The sequence below is a fragment of the Prinia subflava genome, chromosome 3 (assembly GCF_021018805.1).
Source record: "Prinia subflava isolate CZ2003 ecotype Zambia chromosome 3, Cam_Psub_1.2, whole genome shotgun sequence".
NCBI classification, from domain to species: domain Eukaryota; kingdom Metazoa; phylum Chordata; class Aves; order Passeriformes; family Cisticolidae; genus Prinia; species Prinia subflava.
In genome coordinates this window covers 1,773,441-1,792,974 of record NC_086249.1, presented here as the reverse complement: position 1 = coordinate 1,792,974, position 19,534 = coordinate 1,773,441, and the positions used below count along the sequence as shown (strand labels likewise).

The 19,534-nt window shown below is 43.3% G+C and overlaps 3 protein-coding genes across 20 annotated transcripts in view; 2 read left to right on the top strand and 1 right to left on the bottom strand.

Annotated features, from left to right (window-relative positions):
• Positions 1 to 835: 835 nt before the first annotated feature.
• TRMT10C (tRNA methyltransferase 10C, mitochondrial RNase P subunit) lies at positions 836 to 4,434 on the bottom strand. 5 transcript variants are annotated; one of them, XM_063393763.1, is made up of 3 exons: positions 4,302 to 4,434; positions 2,570 to 2,701; positions 836 to 2,382 (listed from the first exon to the last, which is right to left on the bottom strand). In XM_063393763.1, exon 3 carries the CDS (start codon positions 2,349 to 2,351, stop codon positions 1,098 to 1,100), a length of 1,254 nt encoding a protein of 417 aa, XP_063249833.1. In that variant the 5' UTR covers positions 2,352 to 2,382; positions 2,570 to 2,701; positions 4,302 to 4,434; the 3' UTR covers positions 836 to 1,097. The 5 variants fall into 5 exon arrangements, with proteins under 5 accessions (XP_063249833.1, XP_063249831.1, XP_063249834.1 ...); XM_063393761.1 differs by having other exon boundaries at positions 4,205 to 4,306; XM_063393764.1 differs by lacking the exon at positions 4,302 to 4,434 and adding an exon at positions 4,205 to 4,285 and having other exon boundaries at positions 2,570 to 2,660.
• Positions 4,435 to 4,486: 52 nt separating this feature from the next.
• On the top strand, positions 4,487 to 6,382 carry TXNL4B (thioredoxin like 4B). 2 transcript variants are annotated; one of them, XM_063393767.1, is made up of 4 exons: positions 4,487 to 4,627; positions 4,930 to 5,094; positions 5,421 to 5,572; positions 6,019 to 6,382. In XM_063393767.1, the coding sequence occupies exons 2-4, from the start codon at positions 4,963 to 4,965 to the stop codon at positions 6,182 to 6,184; spliced, it is 450 nt and encodes a 149-aa protein (XP_063249837.1). In that variant the 5' UTR covers positions 4,487 to 4,627; positions 4,930 to 4,962; the 3' UTR covers positions 6,185 to 6,382. The 2 variants fall into 2 exon arrangements, with proteins under 2 accessions (XP_063249837.1, XP_063249838.1); XM_063393768.1 differs by having other exon boundaries at positions 4,490 to 4,627; positions 4,934 to 5,094.
• A 6,005-nt stretch (positions 6,383 to 12,387) lies between these two features.
• The window catches only part of SENP7 (SUMO specific peptidase 7), a 42,578-nt gene continuing 35,431 nt past the window's right edge, over positions 12,388 to 19,534 (top strand). For 2 of the 13 annotated variants that reach the window (XM_063393759.1, XM_063393753.1), the window contains exons 1-4: positions 12,391 to 12,632; positions 14,329 to 14,375; positions 16,871 to 16,978; positions 19,189 to 19,283. In XM_063393759.1, coding sequence (XP_063249829.1) covers positions 14,340 to 14,375; positions 16,871 to 16,978; positions 19,189 to 19,283 — 239 coding nt within the window. In that variant the 5' untranslated portion in view covers positions 12,391 to 12,632; positions 14,329 to 14,339. Of the gene's footprint in view, positions 12,633 to 12,658; positions 12,840 to 14,328; positions 14,376 to 16,870; positions 16,979 to 19,188; positions 19,284 to 19,534 lie in introns of those variants that run through there. The other 11 variants (XM_063393749.1, XM_063393752.1, XM_063393746.1 and 8 more) reach the window with 11 other exon arrangements.

Genomic DNA, 19,534 nt, shown 5'->3' with positions numbered 1-19,534 from the left:
CTGGAACAGCACCCTAGGGTGACACTGTGTACGTCCCAAACACACACAGCTGAAGGGAACCAGGTCCTTCCCTGCACCAGAGGTTATCCATGCCTGGAGGCCTCTGTGTACCTCACTACAGGCAGTGAAGGGCAGTACCAAGGCAGTGAATCTTCTGCCTTCCAATGCCCACCTTGCAACAGCATGGAGGAAGAGGTCACCAGGGAGCGGGGCACCACCAACTCATCATCTGCCATCACTCACTTTAAGCATCACCCACAAAGAAAGCCCTCCTCGTCTTACAGACAGCAGACCTGTTATTTAGCTGCCCATGGCAGCTCTGCACACAGACCTTCAGAGAGACACAAGTATATTCTGAGCTGTGAGAAACATTAAACGGCTCTCTGCTCCTCTAAGTATTTACTAATAGGACTGTTTGCCATCTCAGAAGTTCCAGCACTTTGGGAAATCTACATTACATGACCTGGAAACACAGGCACTCTGGGATTAAAGACTTACACAAAAGTAGGTACGGGGTGGTTTTTTTGGCGCAGTCAAGAAATTTGTCTTATTCCTTCCAAAAAGGGACTTGATTTGTGCCACACAGAACATCCAGAAATAAATGGTGCAGTTGCCTGTACTCACACAATGTTTTAACCATTTTAGTTCAGCTATCAAAGGTCAATTCATCTGCACACAAGAGCATTCAGGAAGTAATGGGAGAGGTCTCTTCTACTTCATCTTAGTTATCATTTGGAATAAAACTTTAGACAGCCTCCAAAGCAGTGAGCTCTGAAGACCTTTGCATTCAGTAACAATCACCCCTGTCCAAGCATAGTTCAGTTGAACAGACTGATAATCTTCATGTAGAGTTATATTTTTTACAACAGATTTTCTAATTTCTCTTACATAATTTCAATAATGTGTGAATAAATTTAAACAGCTGGACTACTAAAGTAATGAAAAAAAACCCCAACTCTTAACGATGGTCATTTCAAACATAAGCAACAAAACATGTTCTGAGATTAAGAGCTGACAGATTTCCAGATGTATACCGAGAAGCCTGAGCATTAAAGGACAGTTTGTGTGCAAAAAAAATCATGCTCCCCCCCATCACTCTACTTTTGCTTTAGTCTATACTTCTTGGGGTGGTTTTTGGCAAATTGCTTTTCTACTTCTTCCCGTCCCCTTCCAAGTTTAAGTGTGTGGATCAGGTCTAACGTTTTTTTCAGTTCCTTTACAGGTTTGTTTACAAAGCCACAATATTTCCTTTTTGGAACAAATTCCAGAGCCTTCTTCCAGTCAGCAGTATCTTTCAAGGTTAATAAAATATGCATCATTTGATCCAGTGTGAGATTTTTGGCACCAGTATTCCAAAGCAAATACTTCTCCAGTGGAAGGGCTGCAGTCTCCAGTCCTAATCGCTTTGCCCGTGCTAAAGAGACTCCTGTTTTGATGCTCCTGTCAACCATTGACCCAACAATATAGATCTTGTCGTGATCAAATGTTTTCATTACTTTGGGAGAATCGGCTGTCAGATAGATGAGCTTATCCTTTGGAAAGATTTCTGTGTAGCACTGGTCTGTCACTGTGATAAGCAGTTTGCCCCATGCCTCTTTGTACTGCTTGACAAATTCCCTGTGATAGAGGCTATCATCTTTGAGGTTACAGAAATGGATGTGGAATGGATCCACAGATCTCCGATTGCAGCTTTCACTCATTACTATCTGTCTCACTGTATTTGTCACTTCTCGCAGAGACATTTCTTTTTCATAAGACATGTCAAATACTAGAGGCTGACCAAAGATCATGGACTGGGCAGCCCTCCAATTGTATGCTTTGTCCATAGTGCTGGACCACAAACATATGAATGGACTCTTTTTGGTCTCCTCTGTATTTGAAGTTTGATCTTGTGCTTCCAGCCTCCTTTCCCTTTTCTCAGCCATCTTTCTTTTGTCATTTTTCTTGTGAAGTTCTTTGAGATGCAAATATTTTAAATACTTCTTTTTGGCTGACTTAGAGGGACACTCCATAAAAGTTTTTAGCTGCTCTTCAGTAACATTTTCTGGGACTGCTCTGCCAGCTAGCCTCCACATTTCCAAAGTCTCACGAGCAGCAGCCAAACTGGAAAGCTCCTTAGGCTCCAAGACAGTCTCACTGACCTCTTCTTGCACCCCGGATTTCATTACCTTCTTCCACTCATCTAAATCCAGTTTTTCTGCAGGTTCACATGACTTGTCCTGCTTCAGACAAAGGGATAAACTCAGAGTTCTACTGAATGGAAACAAATCCTTTTTCATCCCATGCTGTGCAGCAAATGGAAGGGCAGAACTTCTTACAATTTTTCTCAGAAGCATATTAGCACACTGCATACTTAGACATGTGCTGGGTTGCAACACTTACCTGCAAAACATGAATAAGAGGGAAAAAAAACTTGTCAGAAATCACAAAGAAAACACATGCAGATTTTTATTCTTAGTAACACTGACAGACAATAGCTTATTTCTTGGAGGATGCTGGAAATTCCTCCTTCTACTATGAATTTTTTACTGTTTCCTAAACAAAACCAGCTTAAACCAGCTCTACTTACTCCAATTCAAAATGTAGTCAAACAACCTTTGAGAACTGTCCAAGATCTCTTTATCCTATGACGAGCCTTCACAACCAAAGTCAGTGAAATGCTGCACAGAAACCAGAAGTATTTTTATATAATTGATCTGTCCTGTGAAAACAGAAAGAATAGATGAAAGAATAACAACTAGTACAAGAAAAGACCATCTTTTTTCTTTTTGCTTAATTGTCTGTGAAGCTGGCATAGGCACATAAAGCTGAAGACATAAACCCCGTCCCCAGTCCCATTAATTTTATCCACATAGGTATTTAAATATGAAAAGTCTGCAGAAAGAAAAACACCCAAGAACATTTAATAGTTTCCCTGGCCTATGCACACTACTGAACTAAGCATCAGTGATGTTTCAGTGCTTGAGGAAACATGATTTGGACAAAAGTAGAACTAATTCCTATTTTTTAAATCAAAATTCATAACCTTCCTAATAAACTGAAAATAATGTGATATACAGTAAAAGAAGTTAAGTTTAATATTGGGTTTGTAAATATGTACCTGCTCAGATAGAGGCACAGAAGGAGCAGTGTATTATTTAGAAATGTTATATAACCTGGTATATGTTTTACTGTACAGTAATTGGTCAAATTGGTGGCTGACCTCTCATGTTCTATCATTATTAAGATAAAAGAAACAAGAACAACCAAGCAACCTAACAATGTGAAAATTTGTGTTACAAGACAAGTATGCCTAATTTTACACTGAAGCATTAAACCTACTGGCAAAAGTAATAATCAAAGAACCACGGAGCAATCAAAGGATCAGTTCCTCAATTAACTTACTCAGCCTCCAATTATGTCAATATTGAACACCAGATTTACACCATCAGAATACTTGATGAGAGCTTCTGATAGAGCCAAGTTACCTCCCAGTGTGTCATTAAGGCTCACATCATTACTGCAAGAATTAATATAAGGCTCTTTGAAGAACCTAGATTTGTAGCACTGAAAGCATTTTTTTTTCCTTTTTTAGCATGACTTCACTGCAACTCATCTCAGTAACAGAAAGGCTCTTCACTGAGTTTTCAGAGACTGAACAACTTGCTTTACTTTTCCAGCACAGCTGCCCACTCAGAGTCACAGACTGAGTAAGGCTGGAAAGGGCGGCCACCAAAGGAATGGATCCTCTGGTCCAGCCCTTCTGCTCAAGCATCCCCGAGCACGTGGCACAGGACTGTGTCTAGACAGGTCTGGAATATCTCCAGTGAGGGAGACTCCACAACCTCTCTGGGCAGCCTGTCCAGTGCACGGTCCCCTGCAGAGGAAAGAAGTTCTCCCTCCTGCTCAGGTGGAACTCTGCGCATCAGTTCCTGCCCGTTGCCTCTTCTCCCACGGCGCAGAGCCTGCATCCATACTCTTGGCACTCCCTCTAGACCCTCACTGATGAGGTGGGCCGCAGCGGAGGAGCACTGCCCGTGCACGCTGCTTAACAACTTCTAAGCCAGCCCCGAGCACCCGAGGCGCTGAGCGCCAGCTCACACCCCGCAGCCCCGCGCCGAGCCCCGGCCCTCCCGGGACACCGGCGCGCCCGCTCCCCGCGCTGCGGCGGGGCCCGCGAGCAGCGCGGCCCCCGGGGCACCGCGCCGCGGGTGCCGAGGAGCACCTGCCCGCTCTCCGGGGCTCGGCCGGGCAGGGCCGAGGGAGCCCCGAGGCGCCCCGCGGTCTCCGCCCGCCCCGGCCGCGCCGCCACCGCCGCTCACCTCTGTAGCACTGCGCCTGCGCGGGGCGGGCCCGCCGTGCGCCCCTGCACTGTCCCGGCGCTCCGCGGCCGCGCCGCCAGCGTTCCGGCTGTGTGCCCGCCAGCGTGCCGGCCGTGCGCGCCGCCAGCGTTCCGGCCGTGCGCGCCGCCAGCGTTCCGGCCGTGCGCGCCGCCAGCGTTCCGGCCGTGCGCGCCGCCAGCGTTCCGGCCGTGCGCGCCGCCAGCGTTCCGGCTGTGTGCGCCGCCACGGCGGGGCCTGCGGCGGGCGGACATCCGAGCTCCTCCGTATTCCACTCCCGGGGCGCCCCGGGCACTGAGGGGCTGCCGGTGGGTGCTGCCGCCGGCCCTGCTGCGGGCCGGGGTCTGGCCCCGCCGCCGCGCTGGGCTGGGCCGTGAGGCAATGGCCTGGAGCCGAGGGGTTTGTCAGCCCGGCCTGGTGATCTGTGATGTCTGTCTTTCTCTCCGCTTCCCTCTCTTCCTCTCTCGCTCTCTTCCTTTTTTTCTTTTTCTTTTTTTTTTTCCTTTTAAAAAATTTAATAGAACAGAGAAGTTTCCCTTCTTTTCCGCCCGCAGGTTGTTGTAGTTTGATGGTGCGTTGTTTTGTTGGTTTTTTTTTTCCTAATTGTCAGCTAGGAATTTGGTGGGGACCGTGATCTGTCGCGATGAGTTTTCTGCTGCCGAAGCTGACCTGTAAGAGTGAAGTGGATCAGGCAATAAAAAGCGTGGCTGAGAAGGTTTTGGTCCTCCGTTTTGGAAGAGATAATGATGCTGTTTGTCTGCAGCTCGATGATATTGTAAGACCATTTTTTTTCTTTTTTTTTTTCTTTTTAACGGGCTGTACAAGTATAGTTGATGCATAGAGGAGAATGTCGCTTTTGCTAAGATGGAGAAAGTTTGGTGACAAATATAGAATGAAATTATACTATATTTATTAAAAGGTTTGAAAAGTAAGTGTCTGTGTTACTATTGTAGTGGCTGAACAAAGTGCTTGAGGTAGACAAGATGTGATATTCTATACCTGCTTAAGCTGGTAACATGTAAGACAAACAGGCTTTAGAAAGCCAGCCTCTTTTCATCATGTCTCAGTCTTATTGTCATCCGCTTTTCTCACTCTTTCCAGCTTGCAAAAACAGCTCATGACCTAAGTAAGATGGCAGTCATTTACCTGGTGGATGTGAACAGTGTCCCAGTGTACACCCAGTATTTTGACATCAGCTATATCCCGTCTACTGTATTTTTCTTCAATGGACAACACATGAAGGTTGATTATGGGTGAGTCATCCTACCATTGTTTTATTATGTCTGTAAGAATTATCAGTCTTTTTCTATGTTACCATGTCTGGGGAAGGTAATGTTTGAAAACGATAATGTTGTTACCAGCATCTGCACTGAGAATTCTGTAGGGAGCCAGGAGGATGTAAAATAGAGAAGTAATTTGAAATATGCTCTGATGCAGTAAGTAGGTGAAATATGTCTGACTATGCAAAAAATAGTAAGAAATGGTTACAGTCTTGGACATGACACTGCACCTGTTTGACCTTTGGAGGTCACAGCATATTCCTGACTTGGCTATGCCATTTTATAAAGTTAGTTCATTCTTTCAGAATGACTAGATCAGAACTCTCTATCTCATTTGGGCAGCTTTTCACATTTTTAGGTGTTTTTTCTCTGAATATTTTAACATTACAATTCCGCCTTTGTCTTGTGTTTATATTTAGGTCTCCAGATCACACCAAATTTGTAGGAAGCTTCAAAACAAAGCAAGACTTTATAGATCTGATTGAAGTGATCTACCGCGGAGCAATGCGGGGAAAGCTCATTGTGAGAAGTCCTATTGATCCCAAGAACATTCCTAAATATGACCTTCTCTACCAAGGAATTTAATGGGTTGACCTGAGATAAGAAGTACACAAATGGGTGATGTTGTAGATCCCTTTTTCCTTTGAACACTTTTGGCCTCCTCTGACACTGTGGGACAGTTTGAGCATTTATCCTGAAGGATCATATTGGTCTCCTTCTGAAGACAGATATTCTGTCGCCTCATGCTTCTCTCGTAAATAAAGCTCCATGTTCATGCACAGAGTTCCCACAGGTGACTCTTTGAGTTGTGTTCTGACCAGTCCTTACACAACAGGCAGGCTGTGTGCATCCTCAGCTATGGCATCTCCAGTGCAACCTTCTTCAGGGAACTGAGGCACTCTGTTAGTTGTCTGTTTAGTACCATTTCCATTCAGATATAACAACAGGAAACCTGACGTTAATACAAAAAGCTCTGCTTGCTCTCAACTGAATGTGCCTTTCCAGTAGAGTTTTCCATTTTGGCCATTGCTGCGTAACAGGACAGAAGTTTCTTCTGAGAGAGGTGATGACTGAAATCTGAAATGGATATAAACACAAAGGCAAGTTGATGCTCTCCTCTCCCTGATACCTGTTACTACTGTTCAACACCTTTTTGGCTGAGATTGGAATGTTCTACGCTTGCAGGAGAAGGTTTTGTCATCCTTCAAAGGATTCTTTTTTGTGGCCAGTGAACGCTTTTGATTCCCATGGGCTTGAATGGGAAATTAAGAATAATTCTTTTGTTTACATTCATTTTATTTGAACTTCTGCTTGTACAATTGCAACCTTTGAGTGTGTAAATTATAAACTGTGTTTCCCACATCTGTCTAAAGTTAAACAGCTAAAAGGAAACAGCAATGTCATTCCTCTGCATCAGTTTGGCAACTGCAGGTTGCTAGACTATTGTATCGCTATAGCAGCTCATGTCCAGTATTCTTACTGGCTTTAAAATGGAAATTATTTTACCTCCACATACCATGTTTGGGGCACACCAACTCTGACTGGAGGGAAATTTGTAGTATGTATTTCCCTGAAGCATTGTTCAGCTTAACCGTAAATGTTTCAAGGAGAAAGGTGCATATTCCAGCTCTTGAAAGATTTTAAACAATACATGGTAGATAGAAAGGAGGAAACAGATTGTTTATATGCTCTTGCTATTCCAGTTTGGCCTTCTAATGAAGCTAAGCACCTAAGCAAATGTTTTCCTGATAGTTTAGTCTGATCATAGAGCTATAACTCTATGATCTATATAGAATGTTTGTTATGGAAAATGATAGATGAGGGTTGGTATACCTTAACATCTTTAATTCAACTTCAAATTTCACAGCTATCCAAAGGATTGTTGTTTAAGGTTTTCAACAGTGCATTTCTTTCCTAATAGTTAACTTCTGTGCTTTCCTTCTCAAAACTGAAAAAAAATAGTTTCAAACTTAGAACTGTGAATTTCTCCACAGTGAGATGAAGGCGCTTAGGTGATGGGAAGGTGCAGAGGCAGTTACAAAAGGAAGAGACTGCTATCAAGAACAAACCAGTGTGCCTTTATTTATTGCCTCTCTTCTTACTTGTGCTGCTTCTGGTTGCAACAGGTGAATTCCTCGAGGCTGTTGTGATCTTGGCTCTCAGCATGGTCTTCAGGTACTTAAAGATGGGTGGTAAGCAGCAGGAAGGTGCTAAAGCATACTTTTCTGTTCCAGCAGAGAAAGCAGGACAACTTACTCTCATGAGAAGGTGCACAGTTTTGTTTAGGGGTTTACTGCTTGACACCCATTCCCGGCAGTTTTTGTGTATCCATTCCTGTATTTCTGGATCGTGCCTGCTCTGGTGCTGCACGTTTTGCGTGGAGTCGATGAACGCCACAGAGTACACTTTATTCATCACCTGCCATTTCCTCTGCACCAGCAGATCAACAAACACCAACCCACCATAGCCATGGGCAATGAAGGCCACATTCCTGGCTGCACTCTGTGCAATGAAATGATCCCATACATACACGGTATGCTCCTCGGGGCTGCTGCTGCCCCTCTTGGGGGTCCACCAGACAGACTCTGTAAAAGTGAGCGCTTCTTCCCTGGCAGAAAACCTCTCCTTTTCAGTGTTCAGATCAGTGAAGTTGTCATTGGGGTTCAGTACAATCACTTCCCAGTGGCTTTGCAGGGCCATTTTGATGAATGGTATTTGTGTTCCATGTCTCAGGCCCTCACTGACAATTGCCCTTCGGCCCCACTGTCCAGCACAAAAAGCTCCACGGTCTTGAAGAAGGATAATGAGGCAAGAGGAACTTGTTAGTGCATTCTTGCTCATGAAAAAGAAACTTCTTGGTTCATCCTCTGTAGCGTCAGTAGGGATATAAACCTTCTGCAGCATGCAGACTCTTTCCAGGAGCTCATAAACATACTGGGTAATAAAATGTCCCAGAACTTCATAGCGTTTGTGATTCTGCTCATGTCCATTCTTGTAGTAATTGAAAACAAAGGACTCATTTGTATCCAAGTGCCTCAGTTCCCCTTTTATGTTGAAGTCATATTTTAGTTCCTCTTGATACTCTGATCCCTCTGTTAGTTTCCTCAAACTGAGTTCACGCTGTATTTGTAACCACTAGGAATTAAGAAGACTGTTATGTCAAAGTAGTGATAGAGCTCCACACAACACCTGTCCACCCAGCCCCACCACTGCATTAGAATTCAGATTTAAAGGCTGTTAGAAATGAAATACTTGTTGATCCAGAGTATTCTGTGGTGATGTATAGTAGACCAGCTGCTTCTAAAGTCTCTTACAGATGTCAGTTGTGAAGTTCCAACAGCAGTATCTCCTCTGCCTTTATTATGCCTTATTTCAGTTTGGTAGTTAAAAATATTTAAGCTAGGATGTTTATTTAAAGATCTGTTTAAGGTAGTTTGGGTTAAAGGCTTTAAGAAGGAGGCACATGTACGTGGTTCATTGTTCACTGGAACAACTTTTATTGTGCTGTCTCCTAGCCATTATCTTGGAACTCTGCTGAGTTCCAAGGCCACCTTTGAAATACAGGCCTTGGCAGTTGGGAATAGGAAAAGTGTCATACTGGATCCTGAGTTTTTAAAGAAAATAAGCTGCACTTACTAAGGACTTTGACTTTCCCATTGCTTATGTACCAGCATACTCTCCATGTTCTACCTTCAACTGTACTAGAACTGATAATACATGCATGTCTTTGCTTTCTGCTAATCACTCTAGTCAGTCATCCTTGCAAGCACTTTCTACATGGAAATACAGGAATGGATGACAGAATAAACTAGCCACTGTTGTCTAGGAGCAGGAGAAAAGTCCAGACAGCAAACTATCATGAGGTTGGACTGAGGTCTCCAATTACAAATTATCTCTAATGACTGATATGAATTATACCAGGAAGTGATTTTTGTGCAGCTGAAAAATTAAGCTTAGCAGAACCTTCTATTTTCCTAGTAACTCTTCAATCCAATGACTGTTACTGGCTGTAGAATGGCAAACAGGGTGTGTAACCTTTGATGTGGTCAGAATCCTACCTTTTCAGGAGTTTGGTTCTAATACATTCATTTTTTTTCTGTAATGGTCTGAATCAAGTTATGTTTGGCAAGTTAGACTATATACCTTTAAGTTTTTCTTGCTGAACTAAAAGAAGCTTTACAGAACACAGTAAATTACATTCTGTGTTAAAAGTCACTATACCAGCTGATAAAGCAAATTACTAGGACAAAATGTGATCTGAATATTTTCACGTAAGCAACTTGAGTTGGAACCCAAAAAAAGGCAAACAAAAAAAAAAACGAAAAACCAAACAAACACATTTTTACTTTTCAACATGTATTTTTCTTTTCGGTAATCTCCACTAGGCTAGTGTTATTAAGTCCTCTCTTCAGGGTCATTCCTGTCTTCTAAATAATAAAGAGTGAGCTAGAAAATGAAACTTTCTCCTTTTTTCTCTCATATAATCAGTTCACACAGAAAAGGGAAAAAAATCATATGCTATGATATATAATCCATTTATTACTGTCTTGCCAATTTCTTGAAATGGAAACAGCACAAAGAAAATGCAAGGGCACCCATTCATCTATGATTTTTTCATTCTGCAGGAAGGCACAAAAGACAAAGGAGATGGGAAAAAGTCTGAAATACTACTATACTACTGCTCTACTACTATGGGCAATTAAGGCAGAAGAGATAATACTTAGTAGGAAAGAAGCTACCCATATTCCAGTTGTTGTTCCCATGAGATGAAGTGGGAGAAAAATTGACATATTCTAAGGAAAGATGTGTATGAAGAAAGGCACACTTTCTGTAAGAATTAGGAATAGGTAGATGCTGTTTCCTTGGAGTGGTATGCTGGGTATCTCTCAGTCCCTTTCTCTCCTCACCCCTGAAAGATTAGAGAGACTAATTTTCCAGCCTACTCTGAATGGGAGGTTACTTTTCTCTTACTTCAGCTACTAACGGCAACATTGCGTTTTCAGTTCCAAAACAAGGATATGTGATTCCAAATTAAACCCTGAACATCTGCTTTACAAAGCATTGTGAAGGGCTGCTGTAGGTTTCAGGAGGAAGAAACAAAGAAGCAAACACAGTTTTTGCACATATGACTTTTCCTCCTGACATTGCCTTCCAGATGCAAAATGAAAAGTATTGAGGCAATTAATAATGGGTTATCACTTAAGAGTTTACTTAAATAGCAGCTTAGAATTATATACTTATTAGTCCAGAGGACTGATTTTATTGTAGTAATGCAATTAATTATAGAATTAAAAAGTAGCAATTGCAGATTGTTCTAAATACAGCTGCATACTGCATGCACTTCTTTGTTGTAAGTCTGCATTTTAAATCAGCATTGATAGCTGTTTGTACATCATTTATATATATAAATCAATATTCAAGGTTATATGTGCTGGCAGCGTCTACAGTTGCTACCTTAATTTTAAAAATTTGCTTTTGGGGGAAAAAATAATCCCTCTTTCCCTTCCTCTCACTTTTCTATTCAGATCCAAAAATGCTTCAGATGCAAATTCAGCTAGTGCTTATTGCAGCATTTGTCATATTTTAAACACTAGTGCAGCATAAGTAGTATATAAGATCCATAAAGATTACTTTGTTTTCCATTTAAAACCACCTTATTGTAGTAAAGCCCAGTATTACCGTATGCTCTCCTGTAAAATCTGTCATCATCATAGATGGAAATCTTTTTCACTCTGGGAGTGCAGACAAGTCCTCTGCATGAAAAAAATAAACCCAATCATGGTTTCAGTTTTCATTACTTTACATATCGTAGCTGATAGTTTGTGGCCATCTCAGGCACTCCAGATAGTTTCAAGTTACAAATTAACCTCTCGTGCTTGTAACTCACACCTGACAGTAGTTAAAGCTAAACCTCGGGTATGAAACGAAACATTTGTCCACGCCAGCTTTAATTCCCGCTACCAAGAAGAAAACAAAACAGAAAGCTCCACAGAAAACTTACAATTCTGAAGCTGTCCTGAAAAAAAACACACCCACAAAAAACCCAAAAAACCCACAAAAAAACAACAAAAAACCCAAAACAAAACAAAACAAACCCAAAACAAACAAACAAACAAAAAAAAAACCAAAAAAACAAACCAAAAAGCACACACACACACAAAAAAAAACCCACAAAAAAAGGCAAAAAACCCACAAACAAACAAAACCTAGCCAACAAATCTTCGTCTGCCCTTGGCTGCAGGAGGACTTCTAAGGGTATCAGCTGCAAACCGCGGCCAGCCGAGGTTATGAGGGCGCTCCCCGGCTGTGCATCCCCCACCAGGGGATTAACCGGGAGGGGTCTGGCTGTCAGCTGAGGGAAACCTCACTAGCAAGGTGCAACTTAAACCCGGCTCGGGTGTACTATTGCTTCTTTAAAAGTAACGCGGCTTTCTCTGTTCTTTAATGGCTTTTAGCGGGTCAGTACCGAGCTCTCCCCGAGCTGGTTAAAGCTGGGCGGGCCCGAGGGGCAGCGGGCGGGCCCGAGGGGCAGCGGGCGGGCCCGAGGGGCAGCGGGCGGGCCCGAGGGGCAGCGGGCGGGCCCGAGGGGCAGCGGGCGGGCCCGAGGGGCAGCGGGCGGGCCCGAGGGGCAGCGGGCGGGCCCGAGGGGCAGCGGGCGGGCCCGAGGGGCAGCGGGCGGGCCCGAGGGGCAGCGGGCGGGCCCGAGGGGCAGCGGGCGGGCCCGAGGGGCAGCGGGCGGGCCCGAGGGGCAGCGGGCGGGCCCGAGGGGCAGCGGGCGGGCCCGAGGGGCAGCGGGCGGGCCCGAGGGGCAGCGGGCGGGCCCGAGGGGCAGCGGGCGGGCCCGAGGGGCAGCGGGCGGGCCCGAGGGGCAGCGGGCGGGCCCGAGGGGCAGCGGGCGGGCCCGAGGGGCAGCGGGCGGGCCCGAGGGGCAGCGGGCGGCGCCTCTGGCTCGGCGGGGCGGTGCCCGGCCCGGAAGTACCCGGGGAAGCTGCGCAGCGGCGGCGGGGTCGGGTAAACAGCTCCGGCCGTGGCGGTGAGTGCTGTGTGCTGCTGCCGGGCCGGCCGGGTGAACAGCTCTGGCCGTGGTGGTGGGTGCTGTGTGCTGTGTGCTGCTGCCGGATAAACAGCTCCGGCCGTGGTGGTGGGTGCTGTGTGCTGCTGCCGGGGCCGGCCGGGTGAACAGCTCCGGCCGTGGCGGTGAGTGCTGTGTGCTGCCCCATAAACAGCTCCGGCTGTAGCGGTGAGTGCTGCGTGCTGCTGCCGGGGCCGGCCGGGTGAACAGCGTGTGCTGCCGGCCCTTCGGAGGGGGAGCAAGGCAGGGCTGCAGCCGGCAGCGTCTGCGGGCGGCCGTGGAGCTGCGGTCTCCGCGGGGTCTGCCCGAACGAGCGAAGCCGGCACTGAGGGAGGGAGGGAGGGAGGGAGGGAGGGAGGGCTGGTGGCGGCGTTGCTGAGCCCCTGGGAGAAGGCTGAGGAGAGAGCGTGAGAAGGTGGAATTGCTGGCTCGGGCTCTCGGGATTTGCGGGTTTGTCAGAGGGAAGCTGTTCCCCTCCTAGCGGGGGAGCGGGGTCTGCTCGGGGCCCGCAGTGCTCCGCGGGCGGGCAGCGCTGTGCCGGGGCCGGGCTCAGGCGCTGCCAGCCCGGGCACTGCCGCTCCTGGGTGGTGCCTGCTCCCCCGAGCTGTCAGGCCGCCTCCGTTTGTCGGCTCTTCCTCGTCGCAGGCGTCGGAACTGGCAGTACTCCGGCTTTTCTTTATCGGTCTGTTCCCACACTGGGCGACTGTGGCGCTAAGTTAACAAAAAAGACCAAAAAAACCCCACCAAAAAACAAAACAACAACAACAACAACAACAAAAAAAAAAAAACCAACAAAAAAAACCACAAAAAAAAAACCCACAAAAAAACCAACAAACAAACAAAAAAACCCACGCTAAGTAGAAGTCCCCGAAGTTTTCTTCTTCAGAGACTCCAAAGCAGCTGTAGTCTTTGGAGGTCTTGTGCAGAGTCATACAGACTACGTATAAAGAGAATACTTACAAATGCTGCAAGCTCTGAGGCCATGTTCTTCCAGTGATGAAGTTTATAGATTTAACAGGAATCCTTGTCTTTTATTTTTTATTGGAGCCCTTGCAGTGGTACTGATGTCCTCTTTTACCCCTGTTCACTCTATAGGCCAAGTGTGAGCTGCTTATTAGTTGTGTGCTTGCAGCAAGGAGTTAATCAGTGAATGTCTTCTAGGACAATTTCATTAACAATTGGGTCTATGCTGACAATCCCCAGCCTTCCCCAGATGTGTGACTGTCTTGTATTGTGGCTGTCAATTACTTTTTACTAAGGTCTGTAGTGACAGGACAAGACGGAATGATCATAAATTGAAAGAGGAAAGGTGTAGATTGGATATGAGGAAGAAATTTTTTTTACAGTGAGGATGATGAGACTGGAACAGGTTGCTCAGAGAGAGAAGCAGTGGATGCCCCATCACTGGGAATGTTCGAGGTCACATTGAAGGTGTTGAGCAACCTGATCAGTTGAAAGCTGTCCCTGCCCATGGCAGGAGGGCTGGAGTATAAAATCTTTTAAAATCCTCACCCAAGCCATGTTGTGAATGTATTTTCTTTCTTCTAGTTTCTCAAAAATTATTTTTGTGTTCTTTCTTAGTGCCTACTACTGTGTTTTCACTTCTCTCTTAATCAATAAACCAGAAATTGTTAAGCTTATATCTTTTTTTTTCCAGTAGAGAAAACCATGTCAGGAGGAAAATCATCTTCAAGTCATGTCAGTGTAAGTGAAATGAAATTTTCAACATTTTATTTTGAGGCTGTGGGTATCCTAGGGTGTTCTGATGTGTTTGCACAACCAGATTTATTCTTCACAGATTTAACTTTTGCTTTGTTGGAACATGCTTTCCTGGGAAACTTTTTTGTTGTAGTAGCAGTCAATACTAATGTCTACTGTTGTACATCTATTAGTAGGCTTAGCATTTGATTACTCATAAAATAGGCTTGTTTTCCAAGTTATTTTAAGGCCTAGGCTAATACCCAAAATTTTAGAGTAACTTGAACTAAGTAGAACAGCTGCAAAACTGTGTAAAACTTGGTTATCTGCAGAGATGTACTCAGAGGCTTCTTATGCTGGTGTAAATTTTTTTCCTAAAATATCCCTATTAGAAATAGTGGGAGTACTAGTGGGAACAAATGGTAGATATAGGAACTGGTATGATTGGGTAAGGTCTGGGTGACCTTGTGGTTTAGAAATAAGCTGTTTCCAGCACTGTGTTCATGCACTTTCTCTGGCCCTTGCTTCTGCAGGTGGGAACCTTCAGGAAAGTACCTCTGATTTAGATGAGTCTGCTGAGTGCGTCTGCACCAGTGTGTGTAGAGTTAGTCACTTTGTATTTGGGAAAAGCTGAGGCAACTGCATACCTTGTGTCTAGCATAGATTCAGACCTCTCTGTGCCTGTTGACTTTGTAAGTTAATTGTGGGCACTGTAAACCAAGATCATCTTAATGAGTGCAAGCATTGGGAAGATGCTGTGTGGTGACCTGGAAATGTTGTTGGTTAATGTATCTTGTGCTTTTGATCCCTTTCTGTCAGTTGTCTCTTCTTTTTAATGAGTAGGACTTTATCTGTCCTTAATGTTGTGTCATTACAGAGGTTATCAGAACCTCTTTAATTTTAAATGTATGTTCAAATTCTAGATAACTATGTGTTCTTTGGAATCTCATAATAGAAGCTGCTAGTCAGGCAGCAGGTGGAGGTCTGAAGTAAGAAATCTATTCCTATTTATTACAGTGCAGATCAGAAACATGCATTCTGACTGATAAATGTGTTTATAGGCCACTTCTAAAACAAAACCAACCAGCCAAACAAATTCGAAACAATCTACTTGCAGAAGTTCCTGAATAAGAAAATGGGTTTTTTCCATCCTTTCATGTTGATTCAAAAGGAAGGAAGGTATTTGTATGAGAAGTTGTTGCCTGTGTGTGACATTTGTATCCTTTACAGTTTGAGAAATCTGTTATTAAAGGTGTGTTTGTTAAGTGTTTGACCAGCAAAGGCAGCCTGAGATAGTGTATAAAAATTTGGGTCTAGTTACAAAAAACTTTAATCTTAGTTTCAACGAAGTATAGAGAAGTAGTAAGAGCACTCAGGATTCAGACTGAAGGATTGAAATATTATCTCATTATGGTGCAGCATGCTTCATTATGGTGTGTCTGAAGGACTACCTGCTGAGCTAATGAATGCAGTTAAGGTGCTAGTAATTGTTAGTGTCACTGTTCTGGAGTCCCTGCTTGTAATTTCATGTTACAATGCAAGGCATCTGGTGGCTTGCAAATCAAGTTCACAGGACACTTTACAGTGTCCATCATATGGAGTAGCTTCAGCTTTTTCCTGCCTGAGCTCGACTCAGTTGTCTGAGAGGTGTAAATGTTGCATTCCCTCTCTGATACATTCGCATCTGGTTGTATTTGCAGTGTTAGGTTTTGCTTCTCAGGATGCCTGCAGCAATAGCACTTTTATTCTTTCAGGTGATATTATTTTAACTGGTTTAATAAACTGATAGGAAATATTATCCTGTTTCCTTGTCTTGATGAACAAGTAAAAATTTAGTTTGATTATTTTGGGTTTGATTTTCAGTGAACAAACCTTTCCTACATGTCTCTTTTTCTGAGCTGGTGACTTTCTGTGGATTACTGACTGCTTCCTGTTTCAATAATTATTTTCAAAATGCTGGCTCCATTTCTGTGGGAGTTGGCAATGACAATAGTTGATGCCACTTTGAGTATATTAAAGTCTGTTTAATAGTAAATTATCATACCAAAATACTTGTATTATTGTAAGACATTCAGACGTTCTTCATCCTGTTTTTTTTCTTTTGAGGAAGCAAACCTGGTCATGACATTCGGCTATTTACTTTTCTCTTTATCATTCTCTAAGCTGTGACAGTTAAACTAGAGTGTAAACAAATCAGAATGAACTAGGAAAACTGTGCCAGTGGATTGGTTGCCACTTTTTTGTCATGTTTGCAGATGTAAAGTTAAGAAAATAGAGCTTTTTCAGATGGTTCATGTGTTAAAACTAACTCATCATGTGGTATGACACATGATTTGGGATCAAGCATTTATGAGGAATGCATTTCAAGTAAAGTCACAAGTCAGGTCTTCCCTTACAACTTTATTTTGTCCAGTTAAGACAACTTTGTACATGGCTGTATGTCAGCTTGTAGCACCAGTGGATAATTTAGTTTTACCATGTGTAACATCATCTATTTTCAGTTTCGTATACCAAAGAAGAAAACAAACACCAAGTCAGAGGATGTCCAAGTTCAGTCCCCTTTGGCAAGGCTCGCAGGCTCCCACCATTGTGACTACCCTTTAAAAGAGGTAAAGAGAAGCTCTTCAGAGTGTAAAGTGTGTAGGACAATGTTTCATGAGGTTTTGGTTTAGTTTTTTTAGTTTTTTCAACACCAAGTGCTGCCTTGTGACCAATAACTAATGAAGATTGTCTTGAGAGAGATAAGTGTGTGAGTCTGAAATCTGTTTGCAAGCATACATGTACAGAAATAGGAGTTTTAGTGCCAGGTTTCCAGCCTGAATCACTGAGAAGCAGTTTGTCTTCAAGTGCAGTTTGAAACTATCTTGAAAATCATTAATTTAAAGGTAAATACGATATTTAATTTTTTAGTTGATTGTCTTCTGACTGCTGAACTTTTATGTTATATTCAGATCACTTACCAAACTTTTTGTTATATGGAAATAACCTTTACATTGAGTTTTTGGTTATCCAAGAGCTTAAGCTTTTAATGGAATATATGAAGCACTGTATGACTCCTGACAGAATTCTAGGTGCTAATACAGAAATAACTGTATTAAGACCAGAAGACAGTAAGAGTCTTATGGCATTAATCATAACTGACTGTCTGGATCATCTCAGTCACATATAGAAGCAAATATTTGCCTCTATAAATCCATACCAAATTTAGTAAGCATTTCAAATGTCAAGTGTTGGAAACATATTTTGCTACTCTTGTTTCCTTCAGCTCAGCATCCAGAGTTTGTTGCTGGCTTTAGTGCTTTCAGAATCATGGGCCTGGCCAAACAGACCTCCTCCCCCTCAGAGGGGGCTGAAAGGTGTAGTGAGGGAAGGGAGGAATTTTTTGACTTACAGTAGCAGTGGTAATGTGATCCAGGTCTCTTGGCAGGCCAGATCATTTGAGAATGCTGCAGTAGAGGCTCGCTGTGGGGTTGTGTTCTATACTGGTAATGCTCTCAGTGAGCAGAGCATCCAGTTGCAGTCAGGCTTTGAAATGGGAGTGATGTTTCCTGTGGCTACAAGCAGCAACCTCTCAGGCAGATTCAGACAGCACTTGCATGGAGTTCTTCCTGTATTTCTTTCTGCCTCCATAAAAATAATGATTTGAATGAGTGAATTGAAAAATGCTTTATTTCCTTGTTATTTCCTTGATGTTGTCTGATTTTTCAGTTCTTATTTTTCCTACTATGTCTATATATTTCAAACTTTCCCATGTATTGGGGGATTTCAAATGCTTTAAACACTGACTAGTTTTTATGTTCTACTTTAAGAAGTCTTGGTTGTGAGTTGTCAGAGTTTGCACCATGTTGCTTGAGAAACTTTCTGCAGTTTTCAGTAATCTGGATGTCTAGGTCTCTCCTGTGCTTGAACACCAGTGGTATGATGTGAATGAGATGATGTTTGAAGGAAGGAAGAAGGGAGAGCCCCGTCAAGCCAATTTCTTGCTGCCAGCTTTGATAAGGGGCTTATTTTGCATTAGAGTTAGTCCCTATGGTAGTAAAAGTTTGATTTGGTATGTGCCTTTCAGACTTCACTAAAGTTTCTAGAATATGGATGGGCATGAACTTTTCAGATGCCATTTCAAACCACACTTAGTCAAAAATTAAGATACGTTTGTCTCCTTTCAGCCTGAGTGGAATAATTTTCAAGCTCCTCTTGGGTTTGTTATATTTTGAATTTTAAGAAATGAGGAGGATTAGGAGGAGGGCTGGAGGGCTGGAGGTTTCTGGACTTGCAGCAATAACTATGTTGTGGTGGGGCTTCATTTATTTAATTTGAAAATATAAGTACTTTCTGGTAAGGTAAGAAAATTTGGAAAAAAAAATGAAGTCTCGCTGTTCTGGGGTTTTCCCCCTAGTTACCAAACCTTCAAATTGCTTTTCCTTCTCAGAATTTTGTCTTTTATGTCCATATTGAAACCTGTAAAATTTGCCTAAATGCAAATTGAGTTAGCCTCTCCTTCCTCCGTCTTGTGTATTGTGATTATGTGGAACAGGCATAATATTGAAGTCTGTTTGGTGTAGTCTCCCTTGAAATTGAGAAACAATAGAATTGTCCTGTATATTTCTTCAGAAGAAAAAAGTTTTATTCAATATCTGTGGTATGTGGATTCTTTAAATTAAAAAAAATTAATTCTTTGCAAAATTGCTGTATATGCTCTTCATAACTTTGATATATTTGGTCAGCTGCATTGTTTCAGTGTCCCATTTTTCTAGAGCATTATCCATTATGACATATTCAGGTTTGTTGAAATCTGCCGATTTTATTTGTTTTGTTTCAGTGGAGATTAAGTGCCAACAACAGAAAGCCTTTCACCAAAGGAAAAAGGAAAAAGGATTGCAACAGACACAGCTCTAATGACGAAGAACCAATTGGGTAAGAAGTCATCTCAAAATTAGTTCATCTCTGTTTGCATATTCAGTTTCACAGTCTCTCTTGAAGATGAGTGTCTCTGGTCTCTAGCTCATTATTTGTGTCATGCAGAGATGGTTTAAGCTGTTGGGTGGCTCACCTTCAGAGAATTGTGCTTCAGTGGTCTAATGGCAACTGTAACCTTTCCTGTGTGTAATCACAGCACAAGACTGTGACACTACAGAATGAGAGTGCTTACCAGAGGAATTACTGCT